Here is a 12,957-nt window from a genome sequence, read left to right as displayed (position 1 = left end):
TTTTCTTTTTATTCTTTCATTTGATCCTCTCCTCCCTTCCTGTTCTTAAGGCTGACCTAAGAATAATTCTTCCTGACAGAAACTTGGGATATGGCACCTATGAATTCTCACCATTAAAAAAAGAAAAGACACAGAAGCACAATTAATTTCTACGTAAAATAATCTTTAAAATTCAAAAAAAAAAAGTCTTGTAAGAAAATATCTTCCATGATGGTAGTTCAGGGTAATTTTATAATAATGTAATATATTATTAAACTTTTCCAGTAGAAAATATGTGATGAAGATTCAAATATGAAGGACAATATTCTAGAAATGCTCCAAACAGATGAAATTTATTTTACACAGACCCTGGGGATAAGAAATCTACTCAGTATCCCCATGAAAATAAACTTTACATAATAATGTAAACAACTAATTCAAGGAATTAAATTGCATCTCTTAAGAAGCTATCTTTAAAAAAAATTACCTAATGTGAATATTTCTTCAAATGGTAAGAATATTTCTGAGATGACTTGATTCTTACATTTTAAGAGAGCAATGATGAAAACAAGTAATAAAATGGAATGATCAAATTAAAAACAAAGTACGGAAATCCTCACCCTACATTATTGACTAAATCCTACCATCACCACCATCATCACTATCCTGCTAACCCTATAGCAACTCTTTTAATCCTCAATCAACCCTACAAAACAGGTGCTATTGCTAGCCTCAACTTACAGATGTATAAATGGAGTACAGAAAGGATCAGTAACTGCCAGAGTCACACAACCAGGAAGATGAGAACCAGACAATCTGGCTCCATAGCTAAACTCTCAGTCACTCTGCTGGGTCCCTACTGAAAGGGAAGTGTCTTCTACTGGCCATAGGATTTGGGACACACGAGGTTCTGTGTGGCTCCTGTGTGAACAAAGAAGGCCCTAATGTGGAGAAGCACGAGACAGTGCTCCTCAGACGCTACATGATCAGCTCTGACCGGCTAACCACTGGACTGTCCTTTAATAAAAATCGGCTTGCATTACCATACACTGTGCGTTCCAGATGAGTTTGGAACATTCATGCATTCATTCAAATATTCACTGAGCACCTGCCAGAACCGGCACTGGACAACGTCCTGGGTAAAAGGAATAGAGTGGCAAATGGAATGGAGATCCCTGTGTTCAGGAAGCTTTTAATCTAGGGAGTTAACAGGAGGGAGGGCACACAAATAATATAGCCGTAGACAGTGATAAAACAAAAAAATGTGCCAATTTATCATTAGAAACTCCATCGAAAAAAACGTGTTTTTAAAGCAACTTGTGAAAATGAGAAAGGAGGTATACTGGCCAGATAGAATTCATCCTAAGAAGGAGGGGCTATAAATAAGAGACATTTTTCAAACTAGAAATTTATCTTGAGCAGGACGGGTTATAGTCTGAGAGAAGCTTCCCCATGCTAAAGAAAGGAAGGGAGGGCAAACATTGATAAACAGAGAATGGAGGAGGTAGTGGGAAGAAGCTGGCAGCAGAGGGAGAGGTTTCTACCTCCAACTCCACATGACCAGAGTGTCAGGAGCCAAGAGTCGGTCAAAGGATTAACTCTGACCTTCAGTAAGTTACTGAAACTAGGCCCACTTCCTCTTGCCTGAGGACAAAGCATTCCTTCTGTAGCCGCCCTTCAACCGCCACACCCTTTATCTATAGTCCACACCCTTTACGACTTTAGCCGATTATCTAGGTCAGCCCCCACCCCTCCTAGGCATCCACCCTTCTAGAAATCACATATAAGGAACGATGTAAAAAATAAAATTTCGAGGCTTGATCAGAAACCCCTTTGTCTTGCCTCCATTCTTTGCGTCCCTTGTCTGTCTTTCATTCTCTTAGGTGCGCCGCCTCGGTACCCCCGTTAGAAGACCCCGCTGGCCGGGGCACCAGAGGGGCATTCAGGGTCAAGGCCCCGCCCCTCCTCTGGACACTATATAATAATCCCTGCTTTCTGAATATGTTTTTTGCCTTTGGAGGGGTTGAAAGTAAAGATGGTGGCTTGCATCTTCTCTTCCCCTTTCACCTTTAATTAGATTCATAAAAAAAAACAAGCAAGCACCAATAAAATGGGCTTTTCTTTGCCCTGACTTTGATCAGGGCTCTGAGACATTAATAGATTTCTAATTCTCTAATTCAGTACCACAAACAGCCCTTTAAAACTTCCAGAGACTGCGTCACCAAAATGGATATTGTATTAGTCAATGGCGACTAATGGATCAGGAGATGTGAACTGTCTACAAGGCATTTGAGAAGTTAATTGAACTACTTACTATTCAATCCTTCAAAATGTATTGGTACTCATTTGAGAGAATGAGGAAATTCTTGAATACTTTCCAGAAAAACTGGTTCACATTTCCTTTGAAAGCAGCCTAAAAGTTATATAATAGGAGACCTTTAACTTGGAATCTATGGAGTTCCCAAAACTGTATGTACTAGTAAAACTGCATGTCTATATGTACATAGTTATTCATTCATTAGACAGCCAAATGGGCCCATGAACCATGAGATGTTTTAGTTTCATAAGAAATCAAAATTTTCATTTAAATATTTCTTATCATAAGTATTCTATAAAAACCAATTTCTACACCTCAGCATTGTGAGATCAGAGTGGGCATTGTCCATGTCCTTAAAGAAACAAATCATTAGTAAGTGGTACTCTGAAGTCAGCAGTATTCAACAGGAGAGTGAAGCAGCAAAAAGCAGTGGAAATAAGACTGCCCAGTTAATACACAGTCCTGAATTGCAGGGTCAATTTTGCAACTGCCCAGCTCTGTAACCTTGTGAAACTCATAACCCCCCTGGCTACCACTTTCTATTTGGATAATGTGAGACTTTGGATTGCATTCAGACCTCAAACTTTCATAGACTCAAATAAAAAGTAGTTTCAGTTTGCTTTAATGGGGTTGTGTTTACATACTGAAGTTGAAGTTCAAGACAATAAACAAAACATTTATGTTTTTTTAAGTGCCGGTCAGCATTAGAAGAGAAACCATCTGTTGCAGTAACAGGATTCACTCCTGCAACTGTTGAGAGACAAAAAACAGATGAAAGAGATATAAAAACATTTAAGTATGCTAATTATTTGTTGGGTCATCCATCATTTATGTGCCCAGACTTCTCTCCTGGATCTCCACCCTTAAGTATAATTGCCCACTGGGTGTCTCCTCTTGGATAGCCCTAGGCACCCCTGACTCTGAACTTGTCCAAACCTAAACTCACCTTCCTCCTCAGACAGTTTCTTCTCCAGTGTTACTTTCCTGAATAAACGGTTTCTGAAGTCAGAAACCTAGCAATCATGCTGGATTCCTCTTTCCCCTCCACTCCCCTACATTCTAATCCATGATTAGCCCCATCTCTTCAAACCACAATGGGTCCTGCTACTTCCATTCTCTACATGCAAGAAAAGTGAACTTTAAATTGGAAATCAAATTTTCCAAATTAAAACCCTTAGGTGGCTTCAAATTTCCCTTGGGAAAAAGTCTGACACCCTTACCACTGCTTATCAGGTGCTCTGGATCTGCCCTCCTGTCTCTTCATCTTCATCACTCCCCTCTTTCTGACACCACACCCCTCTTTTTACTCAGGACCTTGCTTCTGCCTCAGCTGTTTCCTCACACATGTTTGTTCCCTATGCCTCAAATACCTCCCCCCTACTCTTTACCTAGTTTGAATTACCTAAAAGGATCTTATTCCTTCAAGTCTCCGCTCCCCTCACTTCTTCATGAAAAGCCTTCCTGAATTTCCCCCTCCCCCAGGTTAACTCCTCAGGAGGTGTTCTTAACATGACTCATATGCACACACAACACGTGTTGTGTTTACTTCCCTAACAAAATGTAAGCCCCAAGACCACATCTGTCTTATTCACAGTTGTGTCCCTAGGCACAGTGCACGGTACTGACTACATCCTCAGCAAACATTTAGGGCATAAGAAAAAAACTTTCTAAGGGAATTAGCACTAACTTAGAATTATAGTCAATGAGAGCTTATACTTAAAATCCTTGTATTTTGTCACACAATATGAACATACTTAATGCCAATGAACTATATATTGAAAATGGTAAATTTTATCTTACATATATTTTAGCATAACAAAAATATCTTCAATTTAGATGGCTAAAGATCTCATGTAACACTACCAACAAATGAAAATTAAAGGCAGATTTTCCCCCTAAAAATTAATGCTGTAAAAGCAATAATGTTGAAAAAGTCTCATTAGGTTCTACTTATTTATGACTAAGAATACCATAAAGATACCTAAATTATCTCACATTATACATTATTTTTTAAAACTCGGGGCTACAATAATCCTAACATTTATTTATTTATTTATCTATCTATCTATCTATTTATTTTAATAGTATTTTTATTTATTTATTTTTTAATTCTTTATTGTTGAAAGTATTACATGTTTCTTTCTCCCCCCATTGACCTCTCCCCACCCACTCCCACTCCCCAGCACAGGCCTTCAAAACCCCCCCTCCCCCGCCCCGCTGTCTGTGAATCCTAACTTTTAAAAGAATTATTTTGCCCCTAAAACAGGTAATAATTCTCCCCCATATATATATATATTTCAAATGATAAATGTTTTTTCTTCATTATTCAAGAAGTTCTGACATATATAAAATTAATTCAAGAGTACAGAGTGATACATTAAGGATGCATATTGTAACTTTTAGAGATTACCAATAAAAAACAACAACAACATGGACAAAGAATAAAGCTAAAATGCCTGCAGAGGAAATAAAATGGGATACTAAGAAATACTCAATTAATCCAAAAGAAAAGCAAGGAAAAGGAATAAACAAATGAGATAAATAGAAAACAAAGAGCAAAATGATAGACTTAAACCTAATCATAGGACTAGTTACATAAAGTTAAACAGAATACACATGCTAATGAAAAGACGGAGATTTGCAGACCCAAGTACTTGAAAATAAAGTTATCCTCTGATAGTTAAATATATAAAATGCATATATAAAAGGAGGATAGTAGTTACTATACATAGTAGCAACCTCTAAAACTATGTGCAAATATGTGAAATGACTTTTGGACACAACCTAAACATGACTCCAGTATAATCCCGCGGAGGAAAAAACTGGAATGTGAGGGTAATTAATAGCTGCCATTAGTTCCATTCATTAACCTGTTTATTCATGATGACTACGAAGAAGGTACCCCTTTGTACCCAATTACAAAAGAGCAGACAAAGGCCCTGAGAGGTTATGTCATGTTCCCAGCATCACATGCTGGTGAGCCCATGCTCTTAGCTACTTCTTGCTATCTCTCTGCTGAAACGAAGCAACAAAACTGCATACTGAAAGAGGAGGTGCCCGGCGACAGCGTGTCTGCTGCCAGGCCCAGGGAGAGAGCACCTGGCCAGCAGAAGTGATCCTGCTGATTCCTTGGCAGGTGTGTATATGTGGCAAAGATAGGTCCACCTCACTATCCCAACCCGAGGAAACTGTCCATCAAGCTTTTTTTCAACAAACTCTCTTGCTTTGGTTCCAGAGCCCACTGAAGTCTTATTGTGACTTTCTTGACAAGGGAAGAAGACCCTGACTGAGGCACACAAATCTTCTAGTCCACTTGAAAGTTAGTGCTGTCACTGTAAATAACTAAACTGGTATCTGGCTTATGTTTCCTAATTTTTTTAAGTGCGCTCAGATTCCCTCTGAGCTTTCTCACGTCTGGGTAAAGAGCAGAAACAGGACTTCTAGTCCTTCAGACTTTGGAAGAAAGTCCTGGACTAGGATGACCCTATTAAGGCTATATTTTCACAGGAAGTTGCACAAAACACTCTGAGAGGCTGAGCCTGAGCGGTCAATTGGACCCTCTCAATTCTCTTTGTCTCTAACAGCAGTTAAGTTGAGCCAAGAAAAAACACTGTAATAAATACTTGAGAAGAATCTCTAAGCTTGCTGTAGAGCACCTATAAGGAAAGTTGCCAAGAAGATGAAATCTTTATTCATTCAATTTAACCCAATTATTTATCTAAGAACATTTTTCCAGAGAGTTCTCTGGAGTACTTCATATGAATCACTCCCTCCAAACAGTAAGAAAGCAAATGATTTTTAAAAACAAACCTCAGAACCACAATGTACCAGCAAGATAAAGGCATCCCATTAAGACCAGGTATGCTGAGTATAAAAATTATCAACCTGAACAGAGGTAGACCAAAATGGAAAAAGAAAGTAGTGAAGCCATGTGAACATTCCCCATGGAGATGCATTGCAGTACTCCTGAATTTGATACAAAGAATCCACAAAAATGACTCCTGCCTCAAGAGAATGCCCACCAAAGCTACCTGGTCACTGATTCATCGATTCATTCAAACCACGTTTTTGTACAACTCTGAGCCTTCCCCACTCTACAACTAATACTCTACAGTGCTCCTCCCACTATATCTGATTCTACCTCGGAACACTCTTCCCGACTCTGCCTCACTAGCTACCTCACTTCAGTCAATGTTCCTTAGAAAAGACACTTCCCCGACCACTATCTGTGAAATACCACCCCACCCCATCACTCTCTAGCATGTTACCCTACAGTATTTTCCTGCAGAGCACATGTCACTAATATATTTGTTTACTGTCTGATCTCTCTTTGGTGGAAGGTGCTCCATGAGCACAGGAATTTTGTATTTTGCTCCCTTAGTATCTATACAATTTAGAACAGTGCCTGAAAAGAGAACACAACATGAATAAAATATCTGTAATTCAAAGTCTAATAGGAAAGGGAGGCCTAAACTGACAGACTTCATAAACTCATAAACGGAGCAATGTGGCAGCATAAAGAATCAACAAACTCAGCCTGGGAGTCCAAACACTTCTTGGAAGAAGAGATGCAGAGCAGGATTGTGAAGGGAGGGTGGGATCTAGGTTATTCCAGGTGTTCAGGCAGCATGTGGAAAGGCAGAGATTATAACGGAACCTCACACACGCGGGTAGCTGTAACAAGGTGAATGGTGAAAGGGACAAAAGATGAGGCTGGAACAGAAGGCAAGCAGATGTGCCAGGGCAAGGAGTCAGAATGCTTTTAAGCTGAGGAGCAGTGTGATGGGATTTTCATTTCAGAAGGTCTCTTTGGAGGCAGTAGGGGGGTGGGGAGAAAGGCTGAATGAAGGCAAATCTGTAGTCAAGGAGGACATTTAGGAGGTTATTGCAGAAGTCTCTACAAGAGCCAGTGATGCTAAAAATTAAGGCAGTGGTGTTGGCCTGGAGATAAAGCAGGTGTCTTGAGTGCACATGATCAATGTGAGGGTAACTCCCACTTTTACAAAACTCTGCTCCACTATCACTTCCTATGGAAAGTGCCTTTATTTTATTTTATTTTTTGTTAATTCTCACCCAAGGATACTTTTCCCATTGATTTTTAGATAGAGTGGGAGGGGGAGAGACAGAGAGAGAGAAACATGGATGTGAAAGACATTGATTGGTTGCCTCCTGCACATGTCCAGACTGGGGCTGGGGATGGAGCCTGGTGCCCTTGACTGGAATTGAATCTGAGGCCCTTCAGTCCACTGGTCAACACTCTATCCACTAAGCCAAACTGGCTAGGACTGGAAAGTGCCTTTAAAAAGAAAGCAAAAGGAATTTTTTTCCAGGCTCATATCTCTCCTCCCCCACACACGTGCTAATAATTCCAGGTATAGCTGTATCCAGAAACTACACCATGTAACTAGACAGCCATTCATTCTGCTTTATCTCACAGTTCTGCTCCCTTTGGAATCAGCATCACTCCCATGACATCCCTCAGCAGCTACAGGCTTAACTGAGCCTAGAAGAAGCAATCCCAGAGGAAAGTCCTGCGGTCCCAACACGACTCACTAACTCCGAGAGGAGGGAGATGCTCTGATCTGCATGGCAGGCCTGAGAAGAATGCCTACGGCTGGAGCTGGAGATAGGGCCTCTCCAGCACATGTGTAACACGGGAATGGGCCGTGGGGGAGGGCTGGTTCCTCAGGGAAAACTCGGGCACCATTACCACCCTATGGGGAATGGATGCCAGGCAGACAGCCATGAAGAGTCCCACCATCGCTTTCTTTTTGTGAATGGATAAGGAATAACAACATTTGCAGTGGCTCCTCCCCATTCCCGAGCTGCTCCCTATCTAAAGGGGCCCAGCTGGAGGAATGGCAGCCCTAGGGCTCCACTCAGTCCCCAACACAGTCAACTTGCATTTCTCATCTTCACAACAGTCTGAAGAGGTTGAGAGCCATAACCTAACTTGCCCAGTGGTAACAAGGCGGTTCAGGTAGGCATGCGAATCTTGGCGTGGACCCTCTTACTGTAGTCATGCCGGTTAAAGACCGATCAGAAAAGAAGAGCTCAGAAATGATCATGTTTCTTCCCAATTCCAAGCCCTCGTGTCTTTGTATTTCCTGTAGGATGAAGTAAAACCTTTTCATATCATCCAGCGACTCTGAGCCTTCCCCACCTCCTCTCCGACCTTGTCCCACTTTGCTTCCTGTGTCTAGCCATAGCTGAATGAATAATACATGTTCCCAGAACACACTCTGAACTCCCAGTGCTTATTCCTGCTGATTCCTTCCATGGACAGGTTTACCACCCTCTTCCCATCTGATAATATCCAGCTGTCTCCTGCTCCCCTTTCCTTTCCTCAGTTTTGGGCCGGGAATACCTTCCTTGACTTTTCCTCACACAAGTCTAGTTCAGCGCCCACTCAGAGGTTCCCTTATCATCTTCTCATAGGACACACCATTTTATAATTATTTGGTATCTTATTCCTACCCTTGAACTGTAAAAGCTCCTTGAGGCTAATACTGTTTCTTTCAACTCTAGACCTAGCACAGATATGTGATATAGACTGGGGATTATGCTTACTAAAGGAATATTTTGAAGACCAAAATTTCACTTCATTGGTGACCTTTCAACCTTTCATAAATTCTTCTGCTCTTTGTTTTCTATTTATCTCATTTGTTTATTTCTTTTCCCTGCTTTTCTTTTGTATTAATTCTTAGTATCCCATTTTATTTCCTCTGTAGGCTTTTTAGCTTTATTCTTTGCCCATGTTGTGTGTTTTTTATTGGTAATCTCTACAAGTTATAATATGCATCCTTAACGTATCACTCTGTACTCTTAATTTTATGCCATTTTATATATGTCAGAACTTGTAAAACTCCTGTTAGAACTTACCAAAATATATCTTCATTTACCTACCTCTTATATCTACATATGATATCAGCCCACAATACATTAAGCAACCATTTCTCAAAGAAATAAGAACAAAAAGTCTATTAATAGTATGTACCCCTATATTTACCTTTTCTAGCACTCTTTATTCCTTTGTGTACTAGTAGATCCAAGTTTCCATCTGGTATCATTTCCCTTCAGCCTAAAAAACTTCATTTACTATTCTTGTAGTGCAGGTCTATTGGTAATAAATTCTCAATTTTTTGTTTATCCTCTTTAAAGGATATTTTTGCTGAGATGTTGAATTCTAGTTCAGTGGGTACTTTTTCTTTTAGGACTTTAAATATGTCATTCCAGTGTCTTCTAGTTTGCATTTTTTAATATGAAGGTGGAGATCATTTTTATTGTTACTCCCCTATATGTAATCTGTTCAGCTCAGTCTCCCAGTCATTGTTCTCTGCCAAGCCTCAGTCCCCTGTGCATAAGCAGCTTTGTATTTGACCAAATACTCAGTGGGATTCATAGGTAGAGCTTTTGGGGGCTTTCTGCTCTTCATAGTTTCTCTCTCACTTCCTGCCCTCAAAACTCCAGCCCCATAGCAGTTCTGAATTCCAATTTCTGTTTCCTTTGCCCAGCAAGACTGCTGCTGTCTCCTTGGACTCTATGTCCTTGTGCCATGGTCTGAAAAATGCTCCCAGGTGGAAATCGGTTTTGGATTTGGTGCTCATCTTATTTCTTTCCATGTGTCAGGATTCAAAACCCGGTATTGTTTCTGTAATGTCTGAAAACAGTTGTTTAGTTTATTTTGCCCAGCAGTATGATGGTTTGTGGTAGGGATATAGTCCCCCTTGTCCATGGCTGTCAGCTGACAGTAACACCTATAGCAGCACTCCTCTCAATAGAACGTTGCCAAGATTATGGAGTCATTCTTGGTTCCTCTCTTTCTCTGTCACATCCAATGTGACAGCACGTATTGTTGGCTGTACCTTCAAACTACTATATCTAGAATCCAGCTACTTCTCAAAATCTCCAGTGCCACCAGCTGGGACAGTCCAGGCTGGGATGGGAACTATTGCAACAGCCTCCTAACACCTCCTTGCTTCTGCCCTGACTTTTGAATCTCTTCTTGATACAGCACTCCTAGTGATTCCATTAAAGTGTAACTCAGAAAATGAACCTGGTCCAGTGGCATCTCCTCTCTCTCAGGGTGCACATCAGAGCCACTTCTGACCTGGCCCGGTCTCCCCAGCTCTGCCCAGACCAGTCTCCTGCTTGTCCTTAACCAGCCCCCAGCTCCAGCCTCAGGGCTGTCGCACTTGCTCCCTCTATCCAAGGCCCTCCCTTCCCAAGTATCTTCAAGCCTCCTTCCCTCCTTTCCTTTCGGTTTCTGTTCAAAGTCCTCCCCCCGGCCCCGCCCTTTGTGACCCTGTTTAAAATCCAGTTCTGTTCTGTTCTCTAAAACTTACCACCATCTCACCTACCACATCCATTTTCCTATTTGTTTGCTGCCTGTCTCCCCTCTCTAGAATGTAAGCTTCATGAGAGCAGGAGTTTGTGACTGTTTTGTTTACCATTGTCCTCAACCCTGTTGTGTTCCCAGGCACACAATAAATGCTTGCTGAATGGAAGGAAGGAAGGAAGGAAGGAAGCAAGGAAGGAAGGAGGGAAGGAGGGAAGGAGGGAGGGAGGGAGGGAGGGAGGGAGGGAGGGAAGGAGGGAAGGAGGGAAGGGAGGGGAAGGAGGGAAGGGAGGGAAGGGAGGGAAGGAGGGAAGGAGGGAAGGAGGGAAGGGAGGGAGGAAAACTAACTCCTTTTCTTGGAGATGGAGGGCAAACATAGACTATGGGAAAATGTGGAAATCTAATGAAACTTTTTGCACTTACTTGGCACAGCGCACCCAGTGTGTATGTCGGCACAAGGAATATAAGAAGCGTTGGCGATACATGTTCCATACTTTGATGGATTTGTCTTCAGAAGCTGTAGCTAGATACTGGCCATCAGCAGAAAAGTCCACACTTCGAACTGGAGCTGTATGAGCTTTAAATTCAGAGGACTTCCCTCTCCTGGAAAGAAACAGTTCAATATTTACAATTTTTTTTTTCTTTTTTATATTTTATTGATTTTTTACAGAGAGGAAAGGAGAGGGACAGAGAGCTAGAAACATCGATGAGAGAGAAACATCGATCAGCTGCCTCTTGCACACCCCCTACTGGGGATGTGCCCGCAACCAATGTACATGCCCTTGACCGGAATCGAACCCGGGACCTTTCAGTCCGAAGACCGACGCTCTATCCACTGAGCCAAACCGGTTTTGGCAAAACAGTTCAATATTTACAATTTTTGATTTAAGTATAATCAATAGCTAACCAGTATATACTCTGAAACATAAAACAGCTTAACTCTTGTAAAACTAACACCAGTATGAAAAGGTTGTGTTGTACTGTATGCACTCTTCATCAACACTGTTTCAAGCTGCTTTTGTCAACTAAGGTCACAACTGATACTTAATAAGAGAGACCCCGGAAATGCATTTGCTCTTTATGTTTTCATTGGAAGCTAGGCAAATAATATTTTGAACAAATCTCTACCGTGCCTTTTAAGTTCCTGCCATTCCACTGTTCCACTAGAAATAGCAATACATAGTTTAAAGAACATCCACCCTAGAAAAGCTAATGATTGATGAAATTAATAGCTCCAAGGCAATGTTTTAAAACTGGGGTCACAAGTCTGGGTTGGGAAGGAGGAGATTTACCTCCAACTTTCCTGTTTCCACTACCAGCAATGAGAACTAAGATCTGGGTGGATGTAAGGCCTGGCTGGCCTCAGGCCCAATCTTCCCTCAGAAGCAAGACAAAGGATAAATGGTAACAACATAGCACTTCCGTTCTCAACCCCTTGAAATTTCAGGTGCATTTTTTTTTCTTAGCTAGGGTAGGAAAAAGAGAATAGGAAAAACAGATGGAGAAAATAACACGTGGCATTTAAGGAGAAGCAGGAAAAAAATGTTAAACGGCTCGGAGCAGGCGAGTAGATAGCACTGGAGTTACAAGGTGACATTTGGGAATTACTACTTTGTGCCAGTGTGCTGAAGTTTCCAAGGCACTTTCACTTTACACTACATCCAGACTTAGCCATTTTCCATTTAGAACGTCATATCTATACAGGTGATACTTTAGAAGGACAATCGCCATAACTATTTAAGAAAGATCAGGAATAGAATTTGCAGAAGCCTGGAAGTCACATTCAGTGCCTCCCCCTGCCTCTCCTCCCACACCCAGTAGGTCAACACACCTACTGAGTGATAGTGATATCACTGTCACTGCCCAAGTATCTTTTGAATCCCTCCTCCTCTTTCGGCCCCAGCTATGCTTGCTTTAAGGTTGATATGCCTTCAATATCCTTCACCTTGATTACTGCAAAAGCCTCTTAGCTGGTCTCACTGCTCTAATCTTTTATCCCCCTCCAGTCACCTCCAAACTGTACTTACTACCTTGCTAACTCCAAGCATGTACTAGTAGATCCCAGTGTCAATGTGTCACTAGCCACCCTCCAGAAAAAGGCACAGCACCCAAGCTCTTCGGCAGATATCCTGCCACTGCTCTGAACTTTGTACTCTGAGAACAGCCACAGCGCTGCACACACACCTGAAATCACTGCTTTCTCAGCCTGAACTACTTTCCCCATCCCAGACCTCCTTGACCAGCCGGACAGGCTGAATTACCCCATCTGCTACATCTATTTTGCTTACTACATTATGTAGCACTTAAAAAAAAAAAAAAAAAA

The 12,957-nt window shown here is 41.5% G+C and overlaps 1 protein-coding gene across 2 annotated transcripts in view; it reads right to left on the bottom strand.

The window, feature by feature from the left end:
• POC1B (POC1 centriolar protein B) overlaps window positions 1-12,957 on the bottom strand; it is a 105,372-nt gene that overhangs the window by 65,698 nt on the left and 26,717 nt on the right. Inside the window, exon 4 of one of the 2 annotated variants that reach the window (XM_008143782.3) lies at window positions 11,058-11,237. The exons of the other annotated variant lie outside the window; for it this stretch is intronic. Within the exon in view, the coding sequence (XP_008142004.1) occupies window positions 11,058-11,237 (180 nt within the window). The remainder of the gene's footprint in view (window positions 1-11,057; window positions 11,238-12,957) is intronic. 2 annotated transcript variants of the gene reach the window in all.

Source organism: Eptesicus fuscus, chromosome 7 (genome assembly GCF_027574615.1).
Source record: "Eptesicus fuscus isolate TK198812 chromosome 7, DD_ASM_mEF_20220401, whole genome shotgun sequence".
Taxonomy (NCBI): domain Eukaryota; kingdom Metazoa; phylum Chordata; class Mammalia; order Chiroptera; family Vespertilionidae; genus Eptesicus; species Eptesicus fuscus.
Note: the sequence above shows the minus strand (reverse complement) of the source record. Positions and strands in the feature narration are given on the sequence as shown.